The following is a 12,303-nucleotide window of genomic DNA, read 5'->3' as shown; positions in this document are numbered from 1 at the left end:
TGACCTCTTTTGGCAAGTTTTAAAGTCCTATACCGTGCATAAACACATAAATATGCTACCAGGACTCTCGATGGAATACTTTATGACAAAGATAAACACTTCTAACCAGGAATTCGATAAATTGAGACAGAAAAAATATCTAGGTTACAATAAATCTACAACATTGCAGAAACAGCAAATAAGCATTGACTTAAAAAGGACAGAAAGGCGCAATGCCTTGATGTGGGCAATAGCATGTGGGCAAAATCTAGCATTTTGAGTAAGCAATCATGACTTGTAATTGATATTAACAATGGAATTCACCTAGACGCTACTAATATTGCTCATTATACCTCACTTCCATTGCTCTCACTCGTTGACACTTTTTAATTGTTCTGAAACGAAGTTTGAGCAATTATATTAGTCCTCTGGTCTTTTTAAGACGAAGAGAAGTATTGGAGAAGATTTTGTTGGTGTGAAATTTGAAGCAGGAAATGAAACGCGTGGAAAATTTTCGAGTGGTTTGTTGCTGAACAAAATTGAAGAGTGGAGCGAAAAGGGAGACTTTTGTCCATGCCACTGTTTTCGAGAGAGGGAGAAATTTAGATCTAAAAAAGTTCTATGCGAGCAAATTTTTTTGTTCACATGCTTAAAAGTTCTAAAGTCTTGTAAAATTCTTCATGCTTAAGAGTTTTTGTGTTTTATTAATTATTATAGCTGCGAAGCTGTAAGCTGAGCGTAGCTATATTGCAGTGCTCTTGGTTTTTTTTTTGTTTCGTCGTCTGACGCTCTTTTTTCGTTTTACATTTGTTCACACAGCAAAGCTGAAAAAGTCAAATTTTCTGAATGACTTCTTCCTCTCACTAACGGCATTTGCGCGCGTGATGTCATTTCTCACTCACTTTAGCAAAAGTTTTAAGGTTATTTGCGTGATTAAATTTTGATCATACGTGACTTACCTCACTCAATAAAATGACTTTTGCACTTTAAAAACGGAAGTTTAATTTGAATTTGTTTAAGGTCAAAGGAACTCATATGCGCAGTAAAGTTCCCTAATAAGAGGCGTCTGTGGAATGAATTTTAACAAGCTTTATTAATTTATCGCTGAATATTTTTATTCTAGTTTTTTGAGCTGCGTCGATTTTTTTTTTCAATTTAGTTCGGTATCTGTTTCTATCTCTATTATATGACACGCAGGTCTATTCTTTCGCAGCTATTCCGGCAATCTGCCGGCTATGTTTGGTTTGTGTTGGTAGTAGTTTGAAGGGTTTTTGGTAATGAAGATGAGTTTTTGTGGTATTTAAGAGGTTTTTTCAGCTATTTTGCTCGTTTTTAGGTGTTTATTAGCGATTTTTTACCTATGGTTGTGTTTATTTCATTGTGCTTATTGCTCTGTGACTTGGAAGGAAACCTATTACTTAAGTTATGTTTTGACCCCAGAAATATGACAAAAAATCGTTTGCTGAGAAATATGACAAAAAATCCAACAATTTTAAATTATTCTTAATTTTTTGCAGTTCTTTTTTTTTGCAACCGTAGACCAATTTCTGAGCCTATTATGACTTGAACCTTGTTTTGTGAACATTTCTAGTCTTATAGGCTTGAAGGCTTTTTCATGAATTGATTTTAAATGTATTTTTAAATTTTCTTGAGTGGTTTTAGTAGGTACTGGTAATTTGAGGCGTTAGTATTTTGTGTTCGAGGCGTCTCGAGAATGTTTTTCGCCGGATGTCTTGGTTCTGACGCTGTTTTGACCTAAAAGTGAAAGTGAGTAAAATTGCTATGTGAATTAATTTTTTTGTCGTGAGAGAAGTTTTTTGATAATGTGCTGCGTTTAGTTATGACTTTTAGACTTTGAAAAGTGTTTTTGACAATGAAGCATATAGGTAACCGTTTTTAACCTTTTTTTACCTGGCAAAGTCTTTTAACTATAATGTGCTTTTCTTGTGCAAGTAGTTAATTGCTCTTGAACGAAGTTCATAGCAATTATTGTAAACGCTTGACAATGCAAAACTTTGTATTCAAAATTTTCGCTTGACAGTTTTGACTTTTCGAGTGACTTTTACGCTCTTGACTTTTTGCGTTTCGCGTGATCTAAAATTTTCTCTCAATCAGAATTTCAAGCAGCTGAACTCAATTGGCGGCAATTTAATATTAAAAGTCAAATTAAAATTGCGCCGAAACTGGTGCCATTTTTTACTTTAAATCTTAATAGTGGTATATGTCAACCCCCTAATGTGGTTATTTGAAGCCCACTTTTGAACTTATTAGTCCCATTAGGCTCCCCCCGACTGAAGCAGGCTGCAATTCATTAGAGCTCCCGGGAGTCGTTCGAGAGCAATTCTTCCGACGTTTAGTCGGTTATGTTTTTAATATGTAACCATCTGAAATTGATACCAGAGTGTTTTTCAGAGCTTAACAATGCGTTTCAAGTGTAAAGTGGGAACATAATTCTCATTTTTAGGTTAATAATGCTTGACTATTTTTGAATTGATTTCTTAATTTTTGTATTTTTAATCGGACTTTTTTTCAAAAATCAGTGCATATGGTAACTTCCCTTTGATAGTTCATACCGTGAATGCCCTATTCCACAATCTCTACATTCTTGCCTGTATCATCCTAACATGCTCCTAAGACATAACATAGTTTTTTTCACTCAGCTTTTATCAGTTGTTTGAAAATATTGTATTGATTTTAGCCTGTTTCTTGAATGTCTTTGTCAAGATTTTGGAATTTATTTCATTTAATAAAATTCAGTATTGAGAATTTGCTGAAATTCCGTTTTAAAATTTGACCGATTTTTACTTTTTTTACTTACTTTTTAAAACTGAAATCTTGAGTTATTTGATTGGTAGCCCTGTCAGTTTTTGAGCATATCAGTGTTTGTCCATCGTAAGATTTTTGACCTTTTTCATTGTTGTCAAATGTTCTTTATAGTATGAAGTTTTGCGGTAGCAAGATTTCAGTCGAAAGATTTCAGTTTTTAAGTCGAAGTTAGGTCTTATGTTTTAAATCTGTGCTTCTTTTTGTTACAGAATGATATAATTGTTTTTTTACTTGTTTCAATGATCCCAATGCTCATATCTTTCTCGTAAGGACAGCGGCGTAAATTATACAATTTTTTTATCAATTCTGGTGATGTTAAGAGTTACTGTTTTCAGACAAACGGTAATGGTTTCTGTGGCAAGTACGGTGTTCTGTAAAATTCCGACGCTTCGAGTCCGGCGATGTTTTCGTGTGCAATTTTTCACTGCACCAATTTTTTCGTCTTACCCTTTGGACTTTTCGTCCCCAAAACGGGATAAACAGGTAACGCCCGGAAGGCATTAAGTGGCTGAGTAGAGTTGTTTGTATTGAAGGTATTTTGAACTGGTGGATAAGTATGGCCAGTTAGAGAAGCTGGGAGAGGTGGACTTGTCTCCGATAGAGCAGATCTGTCTACAGTTGCACTGCAGTGAGATGGAGATATGCAAGGAGATACAAGTGAAGCCATCAATCACTGTCCTTCAGCTCAAAACATGTGTATCTGAGATCATCGGTAGGTTCTCAACTAAACATCAGGATAAACTAGAGAAGATACCTTCTGTTTCAATAATTTACCTCGGCGTTCCCCCCCCCCCTCAAATACCGGAAACCTGACGAAATTTGGTAGATCGTGCTTAGATCTGGCATTATTTAAGACGCAAAGTGTCTGTGTTTGCAACTGTTTTTAATTACTACAAAAGTAAACTTTAAATTTTAAGAAATTTGTCAAATTTTTGAAATAAGCGGGTTCAGTGAGATGCAAGCTGCGGGATCTATTGATTACATTGTTTACTATTGATTGACCTAAGTACACAATCTACTCGACCTCTAGTTGCTGGCTGAACTATTATGGACCATATATATTTCTGGCATAGAAGTTAGCTTCCACTAAAGCTACTTTGATTTTAGGCATTGGATTAAAAGACTTCAACCTGTTCTACAAGGACGCCATGATGGAGGAGGCGTTTGGGCCAGTAGGCTGCTTCAGTGAACTCAAACTCATGTCTATCCAGTTGTCCACAGCTGGACTGTGTGACCAGAGCGAACTACACGCACGCACCATCAGCCGACACCACAATGCACAACGACAGCCATCACGCTAATTACAAACTAAAAGCGAACAACCAATCATAATGAACTTGGACTGTTCCCTATTTCGTATGATTTTTTGCAAACGGTGTGATGATTCACGGTATGATAACATTTCTCAGTGTTCTGATTGTCGGATTGTAAGCAACAGCTGAACTGAAAAGTTTACGCGATGAAAAGCGGTTGAGACGTCAATCGTTCTTTGATGAATTAGGAAAGCGCGTCGAAAAGGGAAGGCGTGAAGGGTGCTATTACCTGTTCCGTTATTCAATCCGTTGCGAAGTCGTTCAACTCAAGACGTTTTATACTGGATGTGACCATTTTATAGCGTTGGCTAATAGGGTCTGTGCTAGAAAGGGTAATCCGTTTAATGAAATTCTGTTCACTGTTTGATTTGCTTAATAGTGCAAACATTTCTATTCAAGATTCATTGAGTGAATGTATGAGATTAACGACTGCGAAATGCGCTATGTTGTTTTTTGTTGACCGTGAAACTCCAACTGGTTACGTAGTCTACTAGATTTAACATAAAATCTTTTGTCTTCCTGGTTTTTACTTTTCATTCTTTAAATATCCTCCTTTTCATGTAAATTGTACACTAACTGTATAGCTAATTCTTTTTCTCACGCTCATTTTCTAACTTTATGATCCAAGCCTTAAATGAATAATTAATATTGAATTTATCAAGTGCTTATAATGATAATGGTTAATGCTCATTTGTAGATGCTAATACTAATCAATTGCAATTTCAACTTTAGGTGTTGTGTCTGTAATGAACTGCTGACGACTGTTAGATGTGCTTTGATAAGATTAGATGGTGTTTGTGTGCTATTTTTGACTTCGGTCGTCTTCATTCTAGGATTTCAAGCATTTGTTTGTTTATGCGGCTCGGTTTGAGTTTAAAATAATTGTTTACCTCGCTGATATTTATTTCTAATATCTAGAATTGAGTCTTATTGGGACCATTGATTTGTTTTGTCTCAGCAGAAATTCCCCCATCTTGCACGCCCCACCTCCTTCCCACACACGCACGGAAAATGTTTACTTGATAGTGATGCTTGCGCCCAATTTTAATTTTGTAGGTACGCTTAAAGGTTAGTTTTACCGATTGGTGGCGTACTCAAATGGTAGGAAATTCTTCCTCGTTGATGTTATTGAATGCGCTTCATCATTCATCCTGTCGTCACATTTCGCTTCGGCCAGTTTCAAAATTAGAACATATTTTAAGCAGATTTCGACTGAAACTATACATGTACATAATCAACAAAGAAGCAGACAAGTAATCCATATAGACGAGCATAATCCTTCAAAATTGAGCACGGTTTTCCGTTCTGAATGATTCCTCGTGGATTTTAAGTTAAGAGTTTTCGTTCAAAACATTGACAAACATAAATGTCACTGACTTTATGAAGCGTTTCCCTTCAGATTTTGAAAAGAACATGCAAACATGTCGCTGAAACACAATAGTCGGCACGTATCTTTTTAGTTGCCCTTAAACAAAATTTCTATCAAATAATATGGTGTTGCTGGTCGTTTTCCGAATTGGCGAGTAAATTACTTTCATAACCAGTCGGTTAAAGTTGACAAGTCGGATATGATATATAGTCTATTTCTCCAGTACCATATTTCAAATCAAAATTAAGGGTTCCATATACTGCAAAATAATTTCTGAAGTAGCAAATGTTTCTTCCGAATGGTACAATTTTAATTTGCGCAGAGCAGATGCTGTTTTATCATTCTTCATTCTTTTAAATTTGTTTTATTTTTCCGTATTTTAAGAGGAAGTTTATTCCATTTACAAGTGCCTTTTTGTGGTAGAGAACGGTTGCTTGCTTTTAATCCGGTCAGTCGTTCTTTTCTTTTCACCAGAACATTACCCCCCAGTAAACGATCATCTTTACAAAATGCAGTTCCAGAAGAACGATCACTTCGTAACTTCGAAACTGTTATGCCAAGTTTTCGTACGCAAGGTAACAAAATTCATGGCACAAAGGTCCCTGGACCCTGAAGAGCACTGTATGGACGTTCAAAGCCTTGATATATCTGATATTACTCTCAGGAGTCACAGCAATATCTCCGACATGTAAGGTCTGACAATTTTTGTTTGAGCAATTTCAGACTACCATTCAACTTGATCATAGCGAACGCCTAAAATACTTAGGGAGCAATCGCCGTTGCAATATAAGCTTGCAATGCTTACAAGCTTGTTCTGAGATTGCGACACAGCTTGAATTCCGCGCGTTTCGTCCTATTTGCGTGCAGGATCTAGTCTTCTAGTGGGCTCACTTTCTCGGCAGTTTTTCCTAGTCGTATCGATGACGATTTTGTTGACTATAAAATTATACTTTTAAATCTTTTAAGAATTATGTCGACTACTATTGTATGTTTCTAATGAGTTACTAGGGAGAGTAAATTAAACCCTTGCGTCACACAATATGACGAAACTGGGTCAAGAGTGCGAGAAATCTTTGTAATAACGGTAATGTAACCTAACCCTTACCGAAAGATTGGTCGCGTACTGACGGAGTAGTTACTTCGATACTGCTTATGCGATATTGCTGAATATGGACACTATCAGAGGCTGAACCTAGCTCCGACTGCAATTTGCAGCTAATTTTAATGCAAAACTACTATCTGTACTCTGGCTGTCTATCACCCATACACCGAAGAGCACTACTACATTTCATTTGGTTAAGCTAATATGTTTGGAATAACTAGAAAATGGCGTACTATTAAATGAATATCAAAAGTAGTATTTCTATTAAAACATAATCCATTCGGATGGATATATGCGCAAAATGTTTCGACTGAAAACTTGTAAAAACTTGGGACAAGAATTGAACTACAGATGAAAAATTATCGGCCAACTTGTTTGGCTACCGCTGAACAAAATAGTTCGATTTAATGTAGTTTTCCTATTATGATTGTACAGCATAAGTCGTTTTCGTTCTAATAAAGGACTAACTAAAAATAATCGAAACCATTGACGCCGATCACTTATCATCAAGTAATCAAACGCTGTTTTAGAGTTATTTTAACTCGCAATTATTTAGAATGAGCTGTTCTCAATTTAACAGGACACGCTTTAACAGTTTTCATCACAACTTTCTGAACAAACTGAAATCTCGGGGAAAAATTCAAAACAACCATGCGGCTAATAAAACTGGGGCTCTTCGGCACAGCAATTTTGATGCCTTAATTAATTTCGCATAGCAGTAAATATTGATTGAGCATTTTTCTTCGCAATTTTAAAGATTATATTGGCTGGTTTTTTCTGCAATAATTTGAATAACGTTTGGTTATGGCCACAATTGTTCTGACCCCTCTTGAGGGGGGGGGGACTAATTTGTTTTGATTTGATTTGTAAAATTTGCGGGTTTTATGTTTTACCCACGTGTGCAACCTAGCAATTCATTGTATTCTGGAAATCTCTTGTGAATAAGTAGTAAACATTGATGACCCTTTTTAACGACAAACACCATGAAAGCAACCAAACTTCTGAAATTGAACCACTGAAAAAAAAGTTAACAACATCAGGGAGTACTTTAAGAAATTTTCTCAGTACTACTTCCATTGTTCCTATAATTCAAAATGTTTGCGGTATTTTAAAACCCTTTAGAAAGGAGCCGTCACTTAGCGACAACAACGAAGAACCAGAATAAACAAGATAGAGAGTTGAGAAGAAAAGAAAAAAGAAAGGAAAATAGATAAGTACAAAAATGTGAAACAAGAAATGACGTCTACAGAAGATTGTCTCTCAGCAACCAAATAGTCCAACGAAGAACAAAGTTAACAAAAAAATCAAAGGGTCTTCATCCGAAGTAACATTTATATAATTGTATACCTATAAAATACCTACTAACATCATATTTATATACTAATATCATATTTATATACCCAGTATCTAATATAAGAAAACTTTGTCAACGCTTCTGTTGAAAAAAAAACAAAAAAAAACAAGCTTTGCACTTTTTCGATTTGAAACAGAATTTTCCATATTCGTAGATGAGATTAGCGTTCAATAACGTTTTTTAGTTTTCAGGACGCGTGTACATTGTTTTTAACTCTGGAGTAGATAGTGTTCATACACATATACACACATTTAAATAAATATACACACACTCACAATTTGTTTTTATCGTAGTTAATAATCAAGTTTCCGATTTTTTTATTCAAAAAGAATGTAAAGCAAGAAAGAACACAGCAATTACAGTCAAACACTTTCTACTTCAGAGGGCACGTTAAAGAAGAAAAAACTTAGGATTCAGGTTGTTCGTTGCAGAAAAGATTTAAACGTCAAAGAATAACGGCCAGCATCAAAGGCGATAACAAACACATTTTGATATTATTTTTCCGTGAAAAATTTGACGTTCTCTGACTATCTGCAAAGTTCAACAGACCCAACAAAGCTTAGGTTAAAAGAAAGTCAGACCAAACCCCACTTCACTTCATTAAAAAACAGGTCTGATTGCTTTTTCGCTCAAATTTCAGAAGAATAGGTTTTGTGTCGAAAAGGTAAAACACTTAAATCTGTAGCTTTCGTATAAAAGCAATCATATCGTCCTGCCCCAGAACAATAACATCCTCAACACATTAACAGGACAATAAGAAAACAAAAGCGTCTAGAGCAGCTGCTTAACTGCAGCAAACAAACTGAATACTCTTACGCGTGTCCATTGCTTTTGATAGGACTTGATTTAATCAGCAGTTACGAACACTTAACAAAAACCAAAACTCACAAACTGATAGATCGAACAAGAACAAAGTTCAAAACTGTTGCAATAGTCACCTGTATCAATATGCCCAGCGCCAATAATAAGAAAAAGGCTATACAACAACAGCTGCAAAGGAGAGAAGCAGAATGGACAGTCAATGTCAACTATCTTTAGGCAATGATTCAAGAGGAAAATTTAGAGGGCAGCAATTTGTCCAATGAGTCTCTTTCTCAACAAAAGCTGCAGTTAGACAAACTCAGCGACAACCTTTTTAAATACAACCTCACACAAAATGAACTGAAAGAAATAATGGAGAATTCAGCAGAACGAAATCTAGTTATCTTGAAGTGAAAAAAATATCGCAAAGACCATTCAATAGAAGTTACTACAGACTCCGACAGCCATTTGCCAGAGCGCCAAAGAAGAGCACAACCACAGCAAAATAACAGTCAAAATGACGAACCCTCAACAACAAAAGACATACAATTTGAGAAACAAATCAAAAGCAGAGAGCAGCACAGACAAAGTAACAACTCTCCCCGCTTCAGAAAAACAACAACAAAGCAGCAGAAATCCCCAACATGGACAGAAAGATGACGATGACATAGAACAAAGTAATTAATTGATAGGGAACGCTATCAATTCAGATACAACGTCAATGGGAGGAGGGGATACAACGTCAATGGCAGACAACAAAGACAGTAACGACAAATATAACCCAAATTCCTATATTGAGTTTCCTCTGAGACATTTTGGGTACAGTCAAAAACAGAGACGCACCGATCCAAAAACCAACTTCACACAAATATGCGAGAGAACATTACAGCTGAATGATGAGTCAAACACAGAATGAACTTCGTCAAAGATGATAGGGAGTTTTCCAAACAATAATGGTGACCATCACATAAGAGCAGAACAAGGAAAAAGCAATGGTGATGAGGACTCGACAAAATCCTGAGAAGCAATTGAAGTTAACTACAAAGAGCAAAACATCGGACCAATCAACATAAGACCCGATGTTGGTACCACTACATCAAACGACAAACCCAAATCCTATAAACACACTAAAAGGAAACAAAAAAATAACAATCAGATGTAAGTACCGAATCTGATTGCAGTTCCAATCAGACATTTGACACTAACATCCCAGACCAACGGAAAACACTAAGGAAAACACAGCCACATCAGTAACAATCAAGACAACAAAACTTACATCCTTTTAGCAGGAAGCAATCATCAAAAAAAATCACGCCTTTACACAGAAGAAATCAACAGACAACAGAGAACGACAGTAATTGTCTACAATCAACAGACGATGAAAGCGACGATCATCAACAAATTGACAACATCAGACTAAGCAGTAACATAACGCATTATGAACTACAGCCAAAAAGATAGGGAGCCAGAAAAAGAGAAAGAAAAATAGACAAGATCCATGATGTTAACCTCGCCTCAACAAATACCCAATTTCAGGGGAGACTCAAGGTCAAGGTACTTCAAATATTCACGAACATGCTCAAAATCAAGAACAGCAATTTCTTCAAAGCATCAATTTCTATCAAGATGCGAACAAAATCAATAGAAGTAACCAATCAAATGACAGAGAATTGAGCAGGAAAGCCGTCAACAACCTAATCCCGGAGACAAACAACAATCTTTGCAGTTTTAATCGCAACGCACAAGACCAAAGACTACCAAATTACATCAACAGAACTGGCCAACAACCAGACAGACAGTTTCAACATACACAGACAACAGAAAACAATTTCTTGCCATGACAAGCACAACAACAACCTGTCCCTTCCAGCATTAATCTTCCAAAAACTCAACTCAAATCCTTCAGCGCAGATCCATTGAGATGGCACGACTAGTTTAGTTTTTTCAAAGCCACAATACATGACAATGGAACACTGGCAGATGCCCAACGGATGACATATCTTCAAAACGCCCTCACAGACAGAGCCAAAGGTAGCATTATTGGATACCCATACAACGGAGAGTTTTATTATGAAGCAATGCAAGAATTACATGAACGATTCGGGAAACCACAGCATGTTACAGCAGCTTACCTTGATAAGTTCGAACACTGGCCCAGACCGATCATTAATAACCCCGAAAGTTTTTTATCTCTTGCAGCGTTTTTTAGACAATTGGTTCAAACGTTTATACTGACAATTGATTTCACAACCGATCTTCAATCTTCAGCTGTCCTTAAGATTGCAAAAGATAAACTTGCACCAACAATGATAATCAGATGGAACGAATACGTCCCTAGGCAAGCTATTGTTCAACCTAATTTAATACATTTTAAGGACTAGATCGATAATTACGCAGAAGCTTTCGAAGATTTGTCAAAATCACAAAGACCAACCAATCAAGAAAACAGTTCATCTAGAAGATCAAACTGACTCTTCCAACAGCAAATTAACAAAAGATGTCCTCTATGTGTATACAGTCACAACCTAGTAAAATGCAACCAGTGCCTCAATAAAGATATTAACGAAAGAATACAAACAGTAAGACAACTGAAAATTTGCCCATATTGCCTCACCGAACACCCAAAGGGGCAGTGTAACAGTGCTTACCGATGTCGCATTGAAAACTGCAACGGATTTCATCACTCAACATTTCACAGAAACAACTTCAACAGTTCACAGACATTTTTACCAACTCAGCAACAGCAAAGCAACCAACAGCAACAATATCAACAACAAACACACAACCAGGTTCAAAACTATTCTGCAAACAATTATCACAACAATCGTGGTCAACAAAACAACGGACACCAAACACAGATAACCGCGAACAGATCACAGTTTCAACCACATGGATTCAATTATGGAAGAGTGGTTGGTTACAATCATAACAACAACACACGTAATGCTTTTGATCAAAACAAAAACACTAACCGTTTCAATCAGAATTACAATCCCAACAACAACAATGGAAGCACCTTCAAAAGAAATTATAACAATCCGAACAACTTCATGCGAAATACAAATTCACGACAACAGAACACCGGAATTCTCATAATTAAACAGACACAAGAAATCAAAGCCAAAGGCAACAAAACTTCAACAACAGCAACCCACGACCACAAAATCACACATGCAGCAACAACCAAATCAGTTCGTGGATACGAACTCAAGTTCAACTTCAAGCCATTCCGGTTATCCTTTACACAGAAGACGTATCAATAGAAACATATGCTCTTTTGGATAGCGGGAGCGACAACACACAAATAAAAAACTCAATGGCAAAAGCACTCAGAATAAAAAACAAAGATCACATTGCAGTACCAATTTCTTAACTTTTCGGAGAACACATCATAACATCAACTGAAGTCCTTCTGGGAATTGGATCACTCAACAGCACCCGAACTCTTTTCAACCTACCGGTGTACGCCACGTCAGCATCTGACTTTCAAATGCCGAATGTACCCGTTGAGATGTTGAACTCTATCTGCGCCGACTACGATCATCTTAACAACATCACA

At 36.5% G+C, this 12,303-nt stretch overlaps 2 protein-coding genes across 2 annotated transcripts in view; both read left to right on the top strand.

The window, feature by feature from the left end:
* Nucleotides 1-5,057, top strand: part of LOC142338434 (tubulin-specific chaperone cofactor E-like protein) — a 40,391-nt gene extending 35,334 nt beyond the window's left edge. The window contains exons 5-6 of the mRNA XM_075388197.1: nt 3,339-3,517; nt 3,913-5,057. Of these exons, the coding sequence (XP_075244312.1) occupies nt 3,339-3,517; nt 3,913-4,106 (373 nt within the window). The 3' untranslated portion in view covers nt 4,107-5,057. The remainder of the gene's footprint in view (nt 1-3,338; nt 3,518-3,912) is intronic.
* LOC142338501 (CAAX prenyl protease 1 homolog) overlaps nt 1-12,303 on the top strand; it is a 447,656-nt gene that overhangs the window by 269,207 nt on the left and 166,146 nt on the right. The window lies entirely within an intron of this gene.

The sequence above is a fragment of the Convolutriloba macropyga genome, chromosome 1 (assembly GCF_964194025.1).
Source record: "Convolutriloba macropyga chromosome 1, txConMacr16.3, whole genome shotgun sequence".
In the NCBI taxonomy this organism is placed as follows: Eukaryota; Metazoa; Xenacoelomorpha; order Acoela; family Convolutidae; genus Convolutriloba; species Convolutriloba macropyga.
The sequence above is the reverse complement of the archived record's forward strand: the minus strand, read 5'-3'. Positions and strand labels throughout refer to the sequence as shown.